General features: G+C 40.2%; 1 protein-coding gene across 1 annotated transcript in view; it reads left to right on the forward strand.

Annotated features, from left to right (window-relative positions):
* Nucleotides 1-11,839: 11,839 nt before the first annotated feature.
* LOC140478966 (transient receptor potential cation channel subfamily V member 6-like) overlaps nt 11,840-21,423 on the forward strand; it is a 124,587-nt gene continuing 115,003 nt past the window's right edge. Inside the window, exon 1 of the mRNA XM_072572673.1 lies at nt 11,840-12,160. Coding sequence (XP_072428774.1) covers nt 12,003-12,160 — 158 coding nt within the window. The 5' untranslated portion in view covers nt 11,840-12,002. The remainder of the gene's footprint in view (nt 12,161-21,423) is intronic.

The following is a 21,423-nucleotide window of genomic DNA, read 5'->3' on the forward strand; positions in this document are numbered from 1 at the left end:
CAAGAGCTCCACTGTTCCACTTTTGGAAATTCCAGCTGAGGAGAGCTGAGGAGGGTTAGAAGACCCAGGGTCACCCATCCACAGTCGATGAGCCAAGCCACCCAACAGGTTTCTTCCACCCCAGCTTTGGAACCAGGGAATCCACTGAGACATAATGGGAGAGACAGCAAGAGGAAACATATTGAGGGCATTTTGGTGACATGGATGAAAACAGCTTGAATGCATTCTCAGTTGATGCATATATATTCCTGGTGTTAACTGTCATCTGGTTGTGACACTCTCTGTGTAGACATTAAATACATGCTCACACCATCTGGCAGCACTTTATGGTCCCATGCAACCTTGCTCTGTGCTGTGAATCTACTGTACCATTTGGTTGCAGGAGGAGCAATGCATACACATGGCGTTGGGCCATGGTGAATCTTTGTCCATCCTTGTTCAAAAACCCAAACATTTGGCTTCTTCTGTGCACAAATGTGTAACTGTCAAATAGTTGTCTTTTAGTGGCTGCGCTAGGGAGATGCAAAATACCGAGACGGTCAATGTTGTCAGATGACCAGGGAATAGGCAATTTGCGTGCCTGTGTGTTGTACATTACATGGACCTCAGACTAATGTTCTTTCCCTTTAAAAGTCTAATGATCTGTGTGTGCTACAGTCCTTCAGAACTCATATCACTTACTGTGCCCTTTCTGAACGTGGTCACAACCACTTTCTTCCTCATCAATCACTTTCAATGTCCAACATGGTGGAAGTGACAGTGGGTGCCCCTCCTCTGATAGTTCCCAGCTTCAGCCTCAGTAACAGAGAGCTTCCAAACACCTACATCCCTTTCTTAGTGGCCACCCATCTTGTTAACCCAATAGACTTCACAATTCCCCCAAGTTCCCATCCAACACATCCATATACACCTCAACCTGCCTACCTATCCAGCCCATCCCCTGGCAATATGAGGTGACCATGCCGAGTGTGGTCATTTACCTATTCACTTTGATAATGAGTCAGGGTGCTCCTGACTGTGGACAAGTCCCCCTTTCACATTATGCTCTTACCAGCCATACCAGCGTACCTGCACCACCTGTAAATCCTGCTGTCTCATTCACAGCAGAACTGCATTTCCTCCCACAGCCTGAAGGCCCAGTGCTAAAAACTAATCTGGCATCCTCAGCTAATGTTCAGTTCCACAGCAACAGCTGTACTTGTCCTCTCCTTGCTTTAGCTTCTGTGGATAGACCATATGGAGTGACGTTACAGGACTGCCTTGGGCAAGACAAGGCTAGACCCTGACTGGTGCCTGTATCTCCCCACGATGTTAGCCCTCACCCCAGACCTATCACTACAGAGCCAACATACTGACTGTGACCCACTCTCTGTATTGCAGACAGACAGACTCCCTGACTGAAAAAACTCTGACCAGATTCCTGACCAAGGTCAATTCTCCAGGTTGGTATGGGAGACTGCCCTTGGTTGGAATGCCCTGACTGACAGCTGCCTCCATGGAGTTTAGATTAGATTAGATTACTTACAGTGTGGAAACAGGCCCTTCGGCCCAACAAGTCCACACCGCCCCGCCGAAGCGTACCCACCCATACCCCTACATCTACATCTACATCTACATCTAACCTAACACTACGGGCAATTTAGCATGGCCAATTCACCTGACCTGCACATCTTTGGACTGTGGGAGGAAACCGGAGCACCCGGAGGAAACCCACGCAGACACGGGGAGAACGTGCAAACTCCACACAGTCAGTCGCCTGAGGCGGGAATTGAACCCGGGTCTCCGGCGCTGTGAGGCAGCAGTGCTAACCACTGTGCCACCGTGCCGCCCACCTGAGGACTACTCTCTTAACATTTGCTTGCAGTTAGGTGCTAAGTGAACAAGCACTAAGAGAGCACATAAGTATCCCTGAGATGCAGCCTGGTCCTATCTGTGAGCTGGGTGCCCACTGCAGCTTTTCAAGATTAGCTTCTGGCCCACTCTGCAATGCAAGTCAATGCTTCCTGAGCACAGAGCCAACACAATGGAGAAATGCCAGGATGGTTGTGAAGAGTTGGCAGATGCCAATGTCCACGCATGAGGATTGCCTGGAGCTGCTTGATCATGGCCTGCGCTGTACTCTGGTCGCAGGTTATACGGATATCATTTGGAGTAAACAGTAAGGAAACTCTGCCAGGTACTTGCTCTGATTTCTTTTGTAGGTTGTCCCAATGTTGACCTTACTTAGTGAGTTTGGCAAGATGGGAGCCTGAATAAGAGGCAAATTGTGCCATTACCAAAGTGATTAACAAGTATTAATTCCATCACTTGGCATTTCACCACTGTCTGGTGAGAAACTCGCAATGCTGCTTGTCGAAAGCATAGAGAATGAAATGACGTCTCTGCGACACATCTTGCCCCATCATCCACGTCCCTCAGACTCCTATAATGTTCCACTGAAGGTTCATATGACTATTAGAGAAACCAATATAAGCAACTGCTTTTTCAAAATATTTTTCCCATCATTAACTAGATATGTTTGTGTGAACATAAATTCAGATTATAGATATTGCAACTGCTTATAAATTTTTCCTCACTAATTGGAAACCAAACCCTTTAATATTTATCCACTAAGAATCAACATTTATGATGAAATTTCAGAAATACCATTTGCTTGTGAGATTGACTTTTATAAAGGCACTGCAGTTAACTAATGCCTCATTGCATGAATATTTCCAAGAATTGACAGTAGTTACATGTCATTATGCAGCTAGCTTTTAACATTACTCACATCTTATTAAAGGACTTAGTGGGGGTGAATGTAATGCCTATTTAATGCCAACTGTACCATTTTGCTGCTAAATCTGTCAGAGAATGCCCTCGCTTATCCTTATACCATTGAACAGGTGTTCAGCAGCAGGAAGAATATTCTACCAATGCTATTTAAAGGGATTATCAACTACTTACAGTTTTTAAACAAATTTATCCATAGGAAGCAAGTGTCATTGGCTAAGCCAGCCTTAACTGCCCTTGAGAAAACAGTGGTTAGCTGACTTCCACAGCCACTGAAGTCCTTGGGCTGTAGAGTCACCACAGTGCTGTTACAGAGCAGTTCCTGTATTTTCACACATCAACAATGAAGCAGACACGATACACTTCCAAGTCAGGATAGTGTTGACCAGGAATGTAACTTGCAGGTTGTAGTGCTTTGATGAATCTGTTTTCCTTGTCCTTCCAGATTATAAAGGTCTCAGATTTGGCAGATACTGACAAAAGAGACTTGGTGAATTACTGCAGTGTAACTTGTCAGATAGGAACATAGAAACAGTAATAGGCCATTCAGCCCCTCAATAAGATTCAATAAGCCCATGGCTAATTTGAGGCCTAACTCCACATGCTTGTCTTGGTCTGTATCCCTTGGTATTTTTCTTTAATAAAAATTTGTCTCAGATTTAAATTTAATTGTATTAGCATTGATCACTATTTGAGGAAAAGATTTCCAAATCTCCACTACTCTTTGCATGTAGAAGTGCTTTCTAACATCTCTTCTGAACGGCCTGGCCCTAATTCTTAGATGATGCACTCTGGTTCTAGAACCTTCAACCAGCGGAAGTAAATTATCTATATCAACCTTATCTCTCCCTGTTAATATCCCAAATTAGATTAGATTACCAATTAAACTTCTGATCTCTAGAAAATAAATACCTAATTTGTCTAATTTCTCTTCATAATTTAACCTCTGAAGTCCAGGTATCATCCAGGTAAATCTGAATTGAACTTCCCTCAGGGACAAAACATCCTGCCTAAGGTGTGGTGCCCAGATCTGCTCACAGAACCATAAGTGTGCTTTTACCAGGATTTTGTATAACTGCAGTATCATGTTGGCACCCCTACACTCCAGCTACGTAGATGTAAAGGCCAATATTCCATTTGCCTTCCTGTTATTTTCTGCACTTGTTTGTGGCATTTTAAAGAGTTATGCAGTTAGACCTGCAAAACAGACTGGACATCAACTGTATTTAACTTTGTTCCTTCTAAAAAAAAACTCTGATCTAACCTTTCTCAGTCTGAAATGAATAAAATCACATTTTCTTTGCCTATTCACCTAATCTATCAATATCTTGTTTTAATGTTCTGCTGTCATCCAAACTATCTACAATTCTGCCCAATTTTATGTTGTCAGCAAATTTGGATATTTGACATTTTATGCAGTTATCTAAGTTGTAAATGAATATTATAAATAATTGATGCCGCGACACAAGTCTCTGCTTGTCATCACTTGTGACAACCTGCCATTTTGAGCACTTTACGCACTCTATTTCCTGCTCCTCAACCAACTTCCTAGCTGTGTTAGTAATTGGCCCTCAATTCCCTGAGGTTCCACCTTAGCTAACAGCTTCTTATGTGGGACTTTATCAAGAGCCTTCTGGAAGTCCATGTAAACAGCATCCATCCACTTACCTCTGTCACCATCTTTGTCACATCTTCAAAAAGATTAATGAGATTTATCAGGCATGACCTACCCTTCATGATCCATGTTGACTCTTGCTGACTAACTGAAAAATTTCAAAGTGATCAGTTAGCCTAATCTTGATTATGACACAAATAATTTCCCCACCAGCGATGTCAGCCTCACTGGTCTATAATTCACTGGTTTCTGTCCATCACCCTTCTTGAGGAGTGGAGTGATATAAGCAAACTTCCAATCCAGGGGGCCAAATCCTGAATCCACGGAACTCTGACAAATTATGGTCAGGGCATCGAGCATTTTCATTTCAAGAGTACAAACTGCTTCTCAACAGTATTAAATGTTTCTATGAACATGCTCCACTATTCCTACATTGGTATATCTATTAGTTAAGCTTCCCAGTTTATTGATGTCAGTCTCTGCCTCATCCCATTAAAGTCTACTGCAATTAAATCCTAACCTTTCTCATCTCTTACATTGCTACATGGAACTCAATCATGTTATGCTCATTATTTGATAAATGCTTACAAACAATTAAATCACTAATTAAATCAGACTCATTGCTCATTAGTAGATCCAATATTGCTTGTCTCCTTGTCACATCCAAGATATATTTCTGTAGGAAATAATCCTGGACACACTCTAGAAAGTCACAACCTTCCTGTCAGGTGCTTTTCTGCCTCTCCCAGTCTATGTTAATATTAAAGTTACTCATTAATACTATTCTGCCTTTGCTGCATAATTTAAGCACTTATATAATCTAGAGCTTCTGAGCTGCTAACAGATGGTCTTTACATGACACCTACTGTGGTTTTAGTTGCTTTCCACTGCCTCAGTTCCACCCATAAAATAATTTCCCTCCTTACATCCTCCCTCACCCCAGAAGATTCCCATCAGCAATGTTGCTCGATCCCTCTGCCGTCATACTGCTGCTGATGACCAAGCGAATCTCATGAATGCCAAGTTTGTTTAGCTAGATCTGACGTTTACTGCATTTAACACGATGATAGTGCCACACAAAATGAAGGAATGCATTCTCATTGCAGTAGTAGATAGCTATTAGCAGGAGGTTTTTATGCATGACTTTGAATTGCTGCTAGAACAAAATCTATTAATTATTATTCTTTTACTACACTGTAATTTGCGTGTTTTCCACTTCTTATGCACTTTAGGACTTGTATAACTGTATAGTTTGTGCTGGATTCGAGTGGTGTTGGAAAGGCACAGCAGGTCAGGCAGCATCTGAGGAGCAGGAAAATCGACGTTTCGGGCAAAAGCACTTCATCAGGAATAGAGGCAGGGTGCCTACAGAGTGGAGAGATAAATGAGAGGGAGTGGGGTAGGGAGAAAATAGCATAGAATACAATAGGTGAATGGGGATGGGGATGGATATAATTTGTGCGGTCCTTGTAGCACCCTTGGTCCTGGAGGAACACTGTCTCATTTTTACTGTATCAGTTGTATATGGTAGAAATGACAAATAAAATCTATTCTCTCTCTCTCTCTTTCCCTCTCTCATCCACATTTGATCTCATGCATCACATTTCCTGTGGTCTGGAGTCATTGTTGAGGGCTCACAGAGCAATTCCTTCCTGTATTTGATTTATTTATTTTTTGATTTATTTCTTGTCACATGTATTTGTTACAAAATACAGTGAAAAGTATTCTATCATGCTGCCATTTTAAAACACAGAAAGATAAATCAAAACATACAGTATAAAGGCAGAAAAATTGAAGAAATAAGGAAAAAAAGGGTTCAACCTTCCAATCTTTAGTGTCAATGATCATCATGTGCCATAGGCCTGATGGCCAGGCATGGTGGGATAGGACGTACTCAGAGATGCTGGTGTCTGGGACATTGTCTATAAGGTATGATTCTGTGTTTATGAATATGTCAGCTTGTTGCTTGATTAGTCAGTGGAACAGCTCTCCCAATTTTGGCGCTAGTGTCCAAACGTCACTATGGAGAATTTTGAAGGGCCAAGTGGGGGTGGGCTTGCCGATGTCAAGTGGTCCACCTGGTTTCATTTATCTTGCAGTTTTGATACAATGGAGTAGCTTTCTCCCTGAGGGCCACTGCAGAGACATGTAGTAATCACTCACATTCCAGTGGATTTTGAATCACTTGTATCCCAGATCAGGTAAGTATTGCAGATTTCCTTCCCTAATGTATTAGTGAACATTTAGCTGTCTTTCTGGGAAAGCAACTGAACTACAGGGATTCTGTGTAGGTGACTCAGAATGACATCCCAAGACTAGCTGTGCCTTTCTGTGCTCCATCTCTCTGCACCAAGATTTTCAGTCCCAGAAAAACTTTGTGCATTATTTCTTGCACAGCACTATTCTGAATGATGCTGGTACCTCCAGCAAATACAATGCCCTTCCCCTTGAAAACATTCAGGGTAACTTTCGGAAATGCCAGAAATTAGTAACATTAGACCACCTGCATATTTGTAGACTGTAAATGGCATAGTGACAAATTTAGCATTCACCCCCAATCTAATAGCTGAAATGATTACATATTTACTATTTACAGAAAAGGAGAATGATTTAGTACCTTATTAGATAAACTTAAATCAATGGCTTCCTTTCAAAGTCTTAAGATGTTTGGCAGTTTCCATGCTACGTGATGTATGAATTTGGTCTGCTACAAATTATTATAGATTTTAAATGATCTAGGAATAAAATACTTGTTGACTTAATTTTATTACTTCTAAGTGCATAAAATTAACTGAACAAGCTAACCTTCAGAATAGAACTAATTGAAAGGTTTTGGGTTTACATGAAACTGAAGGTCGTTGCAAACAGCAAAAAATGACAAAGCAATGTGCTGACATTCCTCTGAAAATCTCAAAATGCTTTTGAGGTGAATAAACAGTAATTTAGTTATGACTGATTGAAACAGCCAAAATTTATTTAAAAGAGATAAAATATGGAATACTAAGAAAGGTGTCTGTTGTGTCCTTTTTTCATTTATTCACAGGATGAGGTTGTCACTGGTTAAGTCAGCATTTATTGCTCATCTCTAATTGCCCAGAGGGCAGTTAGGAATCAACAACATTGCTATTGGTCTGAAGCCACATGTAGGCCAGCCCAGGTAAGGATGGCAGGTTCCTTCCTGAAAGGGGGTTAGTGAACCAGATAGGCTTTTCTTACAATTGTCAATGTCATCATTAGACTCTGAACTCTTGATATTTATAGAATTCAAATTCCACCACCTGCCATGGCAGGATTCAAATCCAGGTCCCCAGATCTGGGTCTTTTGATTAAGAGTCCAGCAATAATACCACTAGAACATCGCGTCCCCTAAAATAAGGAACAGAGAATACTTCATATTTACCTCAGTATGGATCATCACTTTGGGAAAATCGAGTCTTTCATTTTCAGGTTAAGTTCGTTCCATTTCCCATTCTGAGTGAAGCTTTGATATCCCAATATCCTGATAAAGGACCCCAAACCTGCAGTAGGCTCAGTATAGTCACTGGGCAATGATTTTTGCAAAAATAGCCAATCAGTGAGAGAGCTGGTCTTACTTAAGAATGGTGGGCAGGCCATTTGGACCACCTCATTTAACTAGTTACACGTCAATCCCAGACACAGCTTGTCTGCCAACTGGAAGATCCCAATCTGTGAGTGAGTAGGGCCAGCCTTTTTGAAAATGGTTTTGGGACTAGATTTTGCCTGAAAAGGTATGCCAGGTGGCAGCATGAAATGCCAGCCTGCTCACCTGGAGTCCCACCCCGACTGGCCATCAGAAATCTTGCACGCAGTGTAAAACTATTTAAATTGAAAATCCCTGGTGCAGGGTGCTAATGATCAAATCCCCTAATTGTTGAATCCTCACATCAACAATCAAGTTTACAACCAACCTTGGAGCAATAAATCATACATCAGCAGGTCACTTAGTAAGTCTAAGTACCAGCGGCATGAAAACTTGCTTACATGCAGTTAAATCATTTTATTGGAGGTGGAACAACAATTTATTTCTATTTTTCTTCCCTTGTCCTGTTTGTTCCCACCGCTGTCTGTGATGCTTCCTGTGGCACTTTGTCAACGATCAGTTTCCTGGTTCACTTTTTCACCATGGGTGAAGCAGAGTTAACATTTCAAGTTGAGTGACCCTTCCTCAGAACTTGGATCACTCGACCCGAAACGTTAACTCTGATTTCTCTCCACAGATGCTGAGCTTTTCCAGCAACTTCTATGTTTGTTTCTGACTTACAGCATCCGCTGTTCTTTCGGTTTTTATTTAGTATTTCCCCATGAGTATCCAGTCCATTTACACCTGTATCGGGATGGTCTGAGGGCTCATAGCTTCTTCACTGAATGGAGGCCAAACCATACTCCATTCACCTCCAACCGCTTCCAGCTGGTGAACTTGTTCTCACAACTTCTCTCTCAACTCCACTTACTTCTTCCAAATAAAATATGTTATGGGAACCTGTATGTGCCTCTACTCTGCTTAACTTATCATAAGAAATGTGAAGTATTCTCTGTTACAGTCATATCTTGGGGAGATGGCAGAGACATATATCGCTAAACTCATATTCCATAGCCTCAAAGCTCACTACAGCCGCTAATGAAATCTAATGAAAATGTAATTGATAAATCTTGAATATAAAGCCAGTCATTAACTATGAGAACTCTCATTGACTGTTATAAAAATCCATCTGCTTCATTCATATCCATCAGGGAAGGAAAACTGCCATGCTTATTTTGTCTGCCCACATGTGATAGCAGACCCACAGAAATGTGGCTGGTTCTTAACTGTCCTCTGAGATGCCTTTTAAGACACTTGGTTTAGGGGTATTGGGCATAAAACACAGGGCTTGCTAGTGATGTCCACAACACATGAAATAACAAGAGACTCAGGTCCCCTCCTCACCTCTGCATCTAGTACGTTGAGTCAGTGCCACTTCTTGTTCTTACTTCAAAGTGAAATATTTTGTGTATTTTGATCTTTCGCCTTCATCTTTTGGGCGGCACGGCGGCACAGTGGTTAGCATTGCTGCCTCACAGCGCCAGAGACCCGGGTTCAATTCCTGACTCAGGCGACTGACTGTGTGGAGTTTGCACATTCTCCCCGTGTCTGCGTGGGTTTCCTCCGGGTGCTCCGGTTTCCTCCCACAGTCCAAAGATGTGTACGTCAGGTGAATTGGCCATGCTAAATTGCCCGTAGTGTTAGGTAAAGGGGTAAATGTACAGGAATGGGTGGGTTACGCTTCGGCGGGTCGGTGTGGACTTGTTGGGCCGAAGGGCCTGTTTCCACACTGTAAGTAATCTAATCTAATCTGCCCTCCTTCCTTTCCTCAACACTTCTACTTTAGTTTCTGGGGAGGCATGGAGGGCATCAGTCTCAGAGTAATGGGGTGCCAATTTAAGACTGAGATGAGGAAGAATTTCTTCTCTTAGAGGGTTATCTGTCTTTGGAACTCTTTGCCGCAGAGAACTCACAACCCAAGTTCGGTGAGGATCCAATTCTAACCCTCCCAGTTTCTCAGTCTCTGTCACCTATTCTGATGAAACAGTCTTCCCTATAACTGCTTCCTATATGTTCCTGTTTCCCCACTGAGGGTTCTCTATTGTGATGTTTCACAGGATCCTTGATTGGCTGCATCCCATTTCCTACACTTCTATTCTCAGCCTTGGTCAGTCTTGCTTCCAGATCCACAATCAGTTTCAGTTCAGCTGCTTCATCAATGAACTTACCCACTTCTGATCATAGGATGGGGGATAAGTTAATTGATCATTGCACAATGTTTAGCACCACTGATGAATCCTCAGATGCTGAAGCAATCATATCCATTTTCATAGCAAGACATGGACAATATCCAGGCTTGGGCTGATAAATGCAAAGTAATATTCACACCACACAAGTGTCAGGCAATTACCAATGCAAACAAGAAAGAATCTAACAATTATTGCTTACTATTCAATGGCATTATGCTCACTGAATTCCTCACAGATTCTAAAGATGAGCATTAATCAGAAACTGTACTGCACCATTTATATAATATTGTAAATACAAGAGCAGGTCAAAGGCTGGGAATTCTGCAGTAATTCTGACGCACAAATGTCTGCCTGCTACTTAAGGCAAAATTCAGGAGTGTGGATGGGTGCAGCTCCAACAACACTTAATAAGCTTGACACCATCCAGGACAAAGCAGTATGCTTCATTAGTATCCTATCCACCACCTTCAACATTTACTCACATTACCATTGACAAACAGTGGCAGCAGTGTATACATTTACATGATGCATGAGCATCAAGGCTCCTTTGACAGCACCTTTCAAACCAAAAGAATGTCCTCAGTGTAGAAGGACAAGGGCAACAGATATATGGGAATATCACACCCTGCAAGTTCATCTCTAAATTGTACATTATGTTGACTCAGAAATATCTCACCGTTCCTTCACTGTCATTGTTGTAAAATCCTGGAACTCTATCCTTACAGCATTGAGGGTACACCTACACCTCAAGGACTTTAGCAATTCTAGAAGGCAGCTCATTGCTATCTTCTCCAGGGCAATTAGGGATGAACGATAAAGCTGTCTGAGCCAGTTACCCCAAATCTCATGGGCAAATAAAAATAAATTTGTCACCATATTACACTCCATCGGTCTCCATTCTGAATGGACAATCCTCTGCCATTTCCTACATGCCCAGTGTGATGTCACCACTAAACACAAAGAGTCATAGAGTTATATACAGCATGGAAACAGACCCTTCAGTCTAACTTCTCTGCACTGACCAGACATCCCCATCTTAGTCCTACATGCCAGCTGCTTCCCTCCCCTACAGTGAAGGGCTGAGGGTGAGAATGGATATTTAAGTACCTTGTTGAGGCAAATGGGAGAGCAGGGTTACTTGCCATGAAGCCAAAATGCAAGGCATCTGACAGTGGACCTTATTATTACCATGGCATACATCATACTACATCTTTACCGTGAAGCATGTTTTCAGTAAATTCAAGTCCAGCACTGTTGTGTGGTGTGTTTGCTATCTCAGAATTCTGCAAATTTTAAAAGCATAATTAGTAGCTTTGGTCATATTTCTGTAGGGCTTCACTACAAAAGGTTAATTAATACCAGAGGCTCAACAGCTCCTTTTCTGTTATTTCCAATTAGGTGTGTATGCAACATTTTTGTTATTTCTATCAGATCAGCAAAATAGGAGGCAAATGGAATTTCCCCCAATTTCACCCTCTTGTCGTTAAAACGAAAGCATTTTCAGCAGTAATTTTATTCAGGTAACATCACTCTGGGCAAATTGTGTGTGTTAAATGAAAGTAAAAGTCCCGCAGTTTTGACACTCACCCCCAGCGTTGTCTTTACCTGTCTCGAGTGGCAGATAGAAACCTGACGTCAGGCTCGAAGTCTATAATACAACCTCTGAGAGTCAGTGGCGAGAGGCGCTGTGATGGAAGAGGGGAGGCCTGAATGATTATGGCAATGGGACTCTGGATGTTTCGGTGTTTCCAGATTTCACTAAGAAACCTGTGGGATGGCGTTGCAGAGAATATGCGATAATGAATATTGAAACAAACTGATTAAGATGGCTGCATTCAGAAAAGCGATTGACTGTTTCCTCGGCAGATTGAAAAATCCAGTTTCACCCACTCAGTCAGCATCCAAGGACAGCGCATCTGACAAAGTTGGATTGGGAGGCCGGCAGAAGAATTTTAATAACGTTTTCGAAGTGAAAAATAGAGGGTAAGTGCGAGCTGGAGTGAAAGATTTGTAGAGGAAAACTGCTTGCTTTGGAATGAATGCACTTTTACCGATGTAAAGCCGTCATAGCCATTTGGTTTCAATAATATTTTGAAAAAGATTTCAAAACCATGAAATTGCATGGCCCTGGCAGTTATGTATTTAATTTGTACGTTAGTTTGATTTTGTCTCCGTTATTTCTTTCTCTTAATGTTTTATTCCACTTTCACTATCACAATCAATATCATACCCTATAAACAAATTCTCTTGGGAACAAATTGCTATACTGTTTAGATATAACCTAATATTTCTGCTAGTCTGAGTGTAGTATTAACAATGTTTTTTAAGTTATGCAAGTTATTGACATTTTGTATAAAAGCGTTCATACTAACTCTTCCATGGTAAAATATGGAAAACAAGGATTATAAATCTGACAGAGTGGAAAGAAAAGGCAACAATTTAATTTTTTTGTAGGTTGTGTAAAAGACTATCCTTCATATTGCAAACAAAGCAGAAACTTTGTACAATCTGGTATTTGTCACACCTTTGTCCCTTAAGGAACAATTTGTATCTTTATTAGTTTTAGTTCTGTTACAAAACAGTGGTCCAGCTAATCTCACCTCTAATTCATAATTTGAAATCAAATATTTACAGCAAGACTTGCCATTTGAGGCAAAAATTGTCAGAAGTGTTACTGTTACTGACCATTTAAAATGGCAATTCGAAATGGTTTTATGCAAGGATGGGGACCTCTTCACAGTAATTTATGACAGATACTGCAGTCACAAATTGAATGCTAAGAAAATAATCTGGTCCAGAGCCTGTATATTATTTTTGTTCAATAATCAACTGGTAAGCAGACAACTACTAAAAACTAGTCACCACTCTTCAGTTTTCCCTCTCCAGTGATTCCTAAGGTGCACGGGGTTTTCTTTAGTGCATTTGGTGAAGCCTCTATTCATCTCTGCATTGTACTTCTTGAATGGATTAGCTGAGTTGAGAATTCACCAAGTGAAGATTTTTAGAAACATTTATACCTCCAGTTTATACAGAACCTGATATGCAATTGGACTTTATGGCAAACTGCTTGGAAGAGGATTTTTTTCTTAAATACGACACAATAGTAATGAATGAAAAGTTGCTTGGTACATTAGATCAATGGTGTCTGGATTTACCTTCAGCATAAAAGTCTTAATGGTATTGTCATACACCTAATAAGTTCTGTTTGCAGTTGTTGCATTCCAGATTCTTACACATTGTGTGATTTGAATTAACTTGGTGAATTTCAAGACTCTCTTTCCTCGTATTACAAGGAAACCACAATTACAAAACTCAGATTGTTGTGCAAAATAATTAGTACAGTATATTGGATGAGTGGAAGACTTCATTTAATGCATTATATTTGCTTCATGTTAAAATCAGAACACTGCTGTATGACTGACGACTCAGAAATGGATCTGTACTGTGCTGTAAATTGTACAAGGAACTTAAAATTATAAATTGCCAAAGTATGCATCAGGAGATAAAGATGTTTGCACATTATACTCCACATTTATTTTGGCTACATTGAATGGTGGTTTTGAGATAATATCACCATGTGACCACAACAGAAAGGTGCATGAAACCCATCAGGAGGCCCACAAAATACAGAAATACCATACCCCCAGCATAGCTTTTTTGGTTAAATTACATCAACCCCACTTGCATGCTTAAGTGTACTTCAGTCCGAGAAAGAAATCTCCTCCAGTAGACTGCACTTCTTCCAGTGATCACTGTTATAATTGCATCAGCAAACTGAAAAACTGAGTCATCTTATCTGGAATCAAATGAGCAGAACTCACAGTGTGAGAGGCATTTTCATCTATGAGGTGCTGAAAACTCAGTTCTATCATTTAATTTTACAACATATTTTGATGTATTAGGTATTAATATTCATGGGTATTTCCATTACCATGCCATCATCTTAAATATGCACAGATACAGGATGCAGTGACCAGACTTTTAATCTCATGAAATTTATTTGGATGGAAAAGCAGTAGAACACGGATTTAAATAATTAGTTGGAATCAAATTGTTCCTCAAGCATAATTTCAAAAACTCAAACACCGATAAGGCTATTCTTTAGCAAAAATGCTTCATGTTTCTGATTCTGACCTTAATTCAGCAGAATAAGCAATTCGACTTGAGCTGGGTTTAAAATTCTGATCTTGAAACCTTGATTGCTTTTCAGCAAATATGTCATTCCACAAACATTCCCTAGATATGATATGTGATCCTAGCTTTCTCTGAAGCAAGTGACCATAAAGCTGATTTTGCTGCTGGGAATACAATGATCCATCATCCACCAGCCTTGCAATATGCTTGGTAACCTTAAGTTAGGGACTAATTTTACACAAAACTGAACTATTTTTCATAGTTAGTTTCAGTATTGATAATGAAGTGGTGAGCTTCTACTGAGGGTCCAATTATCCACCATAATTGACAAAAGAATCTTGAAAATCCTGGAAAAATAATGTAAATGACATTTTGCTTTTTTTTCAAGGATTTCTGTATTGTCTTTATTGAAATTACAAGGCACAGTTGGGAGGCCAATCCATGTAAATTCATCCCCTATTTTGCATATGCTGGATGGTTACCTGATTTCTCCGGGTAACAAAACAATTAATGTTTTTTTCAAACCAATCTGCAGTAAGGACATTCATTAAACTAAGGCTGTAATGAGGGTGCTCATTAAACTAGGGCTGTGGAATAACACCACTCTTATTTGGATGGGATGTGTACTGTGTAATGAAGGCATTTGGACAAATTAATGTGTGAATGCTTCCACTGGGTGGGAATCAAGTTGAGTGAGCTTCTTGTCCATCTGATGGACGTGATCCAAAGCCTCACCAACTTTCATGTTAGGCCTTCATTTTCATTATATCACTCACTTGATTGGATATCAAAAGAGGATGAAAATCTGGTGGCTGCACATTAGACCCCAGAGCTAGTCCAATCAAGTTCAGGGAGAATCAAAAGCGAGATGGGGGTGGACTGGATGATTTGGGGAAAGGGACATAGTTTTTGCTTGCCTTGGATCCATTAAAAATAATAATGATTTATTTTCCTCTTTTGCTGTGGAACTTGTGGTTTATGGATTACTGTCTTGGCAACTCAAAATCAAGTAGAAGTTACAGATGGTCTGGCTGTTCTATTTATGTCACGTAGTGAGCTCGTAAGGCTCTTAACTATTTCCAACAGGAAGCTGGGCTACCCATTTCATGGTCCCAGCTAAATTATTGGAAATCAAATCTGCAGGAAGCCAAACTTTGTCTTCTTGTCATGCAAATTGAGCCTCACTTAAGACCTTAAATCAGTCCAGTGAACTGTTGGGCACGAGAAGCAACTTTCTCAGATGGTGTACACTTATTTATGGTTCTTGAATTGGTGTCCTCGTTCAGGACTCTCTTAGTCAAGTGTCCTCTGTATTGCTGTGATTTTTATCTGAATCAAAGATCTGCTGGAAATCGTCAAAAGTGATTTGTTTCCTACACCAGCCCAACTAAGTTGCAGCTGAATCAATTTAATGGGATTTAGTCAGGGAAAAGAAGCAATTGATGGGTCATTTTCATTATTATCCTAGACCAAAACAATAAATGGATTATGAGACAGTGACAACGAAATGTGGACTTCCATGTTTTCTAAAGCTTCTATTAATTCAGCAGTGGATTCGTGTTACCCAATTTTCCAGATTGTGAAATAAAGGAACTCTTATTCCTGGCCACAAGACAGTTCATAACGCAACAAGGTCAGTGGATTACATCCATATGGTCTACCCAACCTAGACTCTTCAACCAGAACAATATGTTTGTATTGTCAAATCAGTAACAATAAGTAGGAAGCGATGAAAAAAACCTGATCTTTTCCAAAGACTGTCTCCAAAATGCAACAATTAAATGACCATAACTGAAAATTGCAGAACTGATTTGATCTAGTTTTGCAAGGTATATGAGTATAGTTGTAATTTGCTTAGCTTGATGATCACAAATGGCTTGAAACCAATTCAAGATTAATATCATTATATTCTAGATATAAACTGGCAGTGCTGTATAATTTTTTTAGCACAGCAGCTAGCCATGAAGCCGATATAGCTCTTACAAAGTGCTATCCAAAATCAGTCCAATTGCATTAATCATTTACCATTTCTGTAATATTATTTTCCTTTATTTCTTCCTGGGATATTTTTTACTAATCCCTAATTGTCCTTGAAGTGAATGTTTTTAGGCCATTTCAGAGTCAATTACTGTAGGTCTGATGTCACATGTAAGGCAGACTGTGTAAAGACAGCAGATTTCCTTCCCTAAAGGAAAGTATGCTTTAATACTCACCATTGTTGGTAATGTTGCTTTTCATTATAGATTTATTAAGTGAGTTTAAATTCCACCAGCTGCCATGGTGAGATTTGAACATTGACCTTGGCCTCTAAATTGGTGATCCAGTGACAGTACCAGTGTGCCACCATTGCAAATGCTTCAACCAAGTAACCTCCGTCAGCATTAAGAAGCCAATAAGTAGGATATTACATATGTGTATTTAAATATTCTGTACCTAACTAGAGAAGACAGGGAATTATACATGTGTATCATTTAACTAAATGCTTGGAGGAGCATTTTGGAAAGGTGACTTTTCTATGGTTAAATTTGGAAGACTGACTGACTTCTATTTGTATGGTTCCTCTCACAACCTCAAGAAATCTCACTATGCTTTTAAAACATTGAAGTACGTTTCAGAAGTGTTACTATTTGATGGTATAAAATCAAGCAATGTGAATGTGAAATATTTTGTATTCTTGAAAGTTAGAAGGCATATTCTGAGAAACATTTAAATAGAAAGCTAAAATGAAAGTAACACTTAGAGAGAGAAGTGGAATTTCTCCAAAAGCACTTCATGGATAAGAAAAAGTGAATCTTGAGTATGAATGGAAAAATATCAAAATTTAGAGCATAGTGGTTCAATAAGAAGTTTGGCACACGTTGTGCCAAAGGTAAAATTAATTTAAAAAGCTATTAAAAAACTAAAGCAAAATGATTCTTGATTGATAAATTCGGAGTAACTAGAATGGGTTTTTGACAGAAATAACAGAACAATAGACAAACAATAAACAGTTCATGTTCAAATGCTCTAAGACCTGGACAATATCCACGCTTGGGCTGACAAATGGTAAGTAACATTTGTGCCACACAAACGCTAAACAATGATCATCTACAATAAGAGATGATCTAATCACCAGCCCTTGACATTAAATGGTGTTACCATTCACTTACTCCTCCACTATCAACATCCTGGAGGTTACAATTGACCAGAAATACGATTGGACTCACCACATAAACATAGTGGCTACAAGAGCAGATCAGAGGCTAGGAATACTGCAGCAAGTAACTCACTTCCTAACTCCCCCAAGACAGCCCACCATCTGCATGGCACAATTCAGGAGTATGATAGAAGATTCCCAACTTGCCTGGATAAGTGCAGCCCCAACACCACTCAAGAAGCTGAGCACCATCCAGGACAAAGCACCCGACTTCATTGGCACCGCATCCTCTGCCTCCACCACTGACACTTAGTAGCAGCTATGTTTACTATCAACAAGATTCATTGCAGAAATTCACCAACGATCCTTAGACAGCACTTTCCAAAACCATAATCATTTTCATCTAGAAGGATAAGGGCAGCAGATACATGGGAACACCACCACCTGCAAATTCCCCTCCAAGCCATTCGCCATTCTGACTTGGAAATATATCGCTGTTCCTTCACTGTCACTGGGTCAAAATCCGGAAAGTCCGTCCCTAAGGGAATTGTGGGTCAACCTACAGCACATGGACTGCAGCAGTTCAAGAAGGCAGCTTCTCAAAGATAACTAGGGGTGAACAATAAATGTTGCCCAGCCAGTGATGCCTACATCCTGTGTATGAATAATAGTAAAAAAAATGTGTCCAGTATCAGAGTGGGGGACAGCTAGGTTTAATATTATTGACCATTCTAAGGCAATCTCATGTTTTAAGAGGGCTGACTTTACAAAATTTTCAGAAAATATGGCAAGTTTGCCTGGGCAACCTGACTAGACAGGAAACCTACTACTGATGATAAAGGGTTTATATTCTATCAAATGGCTTTATTCTGTTTGAATTGTAATCTTCCACTGATTTATTCTAATTATAGTAAACAAGAAATAAGCAGAGACAAATCAGTTTGAAAAGGATGTTATTCTATATATTTAAGGGATTTAAGTTGCAGGAAAACAGAAGCAAGAATCTCAAAGAAATGAAGGAGATTAAAACATCTATAAAAGTCGACAAGAAACCTCTAGAAAATAAAATTACATGCAATTATAACAATAATAGAAAATACTTTTTTTATCTCTTTGAAAGTCAGTAATAATTCAAAGCTGTTCAGGGCCAGTAAAGCATATTGCTGTCTCTATTCAAACAAATACCTAAGTTATCTTTGAGATGCTTAGAAGTTGGGAAAGATTTTCGAAGGAGTGGTAATCTCATACAGATTGCGACTCTGTCCTTTCTTAACAAAAGAAGGGAGCTGTGCATTTCTGAGAGGAGGTTCCGCTCATGGCTGAGTGGAAGACCAACCTTAATATAGCTACTAGCTGTGTAATCTACCAGTTAAGTAGGATTCCAACTGAGAAGGGGATGGGGTACCAGGATAGGATGCCAGATAGGTCGAGGGTAGGAGTGCCGGCTAGGGAGCGATAGGGTGCTGGAGTAGGATGCCAGATGAATAGGAGTTAGGATACCAGGAAAGTAGGAAATCAGTTGTGTAGGAAGTTGGCTGGATAGGATGCTAGGTGAGGAGGGTACAGTAGGGGTGCCAGGTGGCAAGGTAAATGATGTATTGTTTAGGCTAGGTCAGGGAGGGTGGGAGAAATTGGGTCCTGCAGGGGTCTTGCCCGAGGCAAGTAGGATGGGTTGGGGTGACAGAGATTTGGGGGAAGACTGGGGAGCTGGGGCCTCTGGTGGGCAAAGTGGAGGATTGGCTCTGGTGGGATGTAGGGGGACAGGGGTTTTTCCAGTAGGACTGAGGATGGTTCATTTCAGGCTCTGGCTCTTGAGGATGTAGGGGGTCTGGGGAATTGTAATTAGGAGGTTAAGTGTAGGATCAGTTTAATAGTTACTCAGGATTTACTAGTCTAACTATTTTACTTAATTTCATTGGAATCCTCCAAATTTTATTTAAATGGAAACTTCTGGAGTGTTTTGGGCATAGGGGAATTGCCTAGTGGAATCTTTAGTTTCCTGGGAAATTCCTTCAGAGTGTGCTACAATGAGCATACTGTAGGGATCCACTGCGTAACTCCCATCTACAGTATACTGGAATAACAACTGTCAGACAAGTGAAAAATCTAGACTCCCTGTCTCAGAAATATCCCTCTATTATCATCCTCCATTTCCTGCCTCCAAGTTAATTTTGGATCCAATGTGCCACTTTGCCTTGGACCCCATGGGTTCTTACTATCTTAACTAGTCTGTCATGTGTGACCTTTTGTCAGAGGCCTTGAAAAGTTCATGTAGACAATATCAAATGTCTTCATCATTAATCCTGAAAACAGTTGATCAAATTCACTAAACATAAGTTTTCCTAAATATTTCAAGCTGACGAACCCTGAATAATCCGTATCTCTCTAAATGCAAATATATTCTGTCCCTCAAAATTCTTTCCAATAACTTTCTCACTGTTCAGGCTAGACTGACTGGGACAATACGAGCAATCCTCCAGTCCTCTAGTACCTCATTTTATATACTGGATTAGGACTGAGAGACAAACCTACAGCCAAGAAGTATGGTTAATGAATATGGTTCAGCCTGGAGACAGTGGTACTAATCTTGTTTCCAGCGATCAGTTTTAGGCCTACTGTTATACTACTATTCATTGTCTTTTTTAATGGTATGAGCAAGATGTCAGAGATGCAGTCAGTAACTTTGAAGAAGGCACCAATGTGTGTGCCAAGGTAAATCAGTAGAGAATTACAATTAAACATAAAATGTTTTAATGTGCTAGGTGTGGAGTGGGTGACACAATAGGGAAATAGCTTTCTCACTTCATTAAATTTCATGTATTTAGGATGAACAGAGAACACATCAATTGTGGGGAGCAATATTGAAGTTTATTGAGAAAGCAAATGTTATAGCTTTTATAATACACAGACCTCTGAAGCTTTATAACCATCTCAAGAATTTGAATTAAATTTAAAAGAGTAGTGAATTGTACTAACAGAAGCAGTCAGTTTAGACAAAAAACAAAGGATACCAGTTTCTTCATTGTATAAGTCACTGGTTGGACTGATTTTGTTACTGCAATTGAATTGTTTGGGGCTGTCCACATAAGGTGTGAGACATAGTGGTTTTTGCAGAGGCTTCAGAAACATTCTGAGAGTAAATGCTTTAGCTATTTAGACCAAACACCTCAAATGTTTCTGTTTATGTTAAAGCAATATCAACTTGGAATTATCCAAATAGAGACCATCTATGTAAGAGGAACATAGACAAGAAGCTGGGTGATTCTTTTCCCAGGGAGTAGTGAGCCTCCAGAATATATTGCCAGTTGGTGTGTTGAATGCTGACACTTCATTATTTAAAATCACAAGCTTTCTGAAAGTTTGTGATTTCAAATAATCCTGTTGGACTATAACCTGGTATTGTGTGACTTCTGACCTTGTCCATCCCAGTCCAATACCGGCACCTCCATATCAGAGAGAATAGGCCCATGATATTCCACCTCTAACACACATTTCACATCCAGAGCGGGGCCTGTCAAATGTCCCATGTGGCAGCTGGAAGCACAGACTGACCACAAGTTCAATGTGTCGTCTGCCAAACAGCTGAAACAGGTGTTAGATCATTGCGGAAAAAAATAAGTAATCAAATTCCTATATAAATCTCTGCTGCTATAGTTTTCTCTTGAAGCAGCTGCCACTGGTTGTGCTAAGGAAAACCAGAATAATTTATGGCCTTACTTGTTGTCCTTAAAGTGATTGCCAGATTGGCTACAACATAGAGTCATGGAGATGTACAGCACAGAAACAGCCTCTTTGGTCCAACTCATCCATGCCAACCAGATATCCTAATCTAATGTAGACCCATTTGCCAGTATTAGGGCCATATCCTTCTAAACCCTTCCTATTCATATACCCATCCAGATGCCTTTTAAATTGTACCAGCCTCCATCACTTCCTCTGGCAGCTCACTCCATACATGCCTCACCCTTGCGTGAAA

The sequence above is a fragment of the Chiloscyllium punctatum genome, chromosome 6 (assembly GCF_047496795.1).
Source record: "Chiloscyllium punctatum isolate Juve2018m chromosome 6, sChiPun1.3, whole genome shotgun sequence".
Taxonomy (NCBI): Eukaryota; Metazoa; Chordata; class Chondrichthyes; order Orectolobiformes; family Hemiscylliidae; genus Chiloscyllium; species Chiloscyllium punctatum.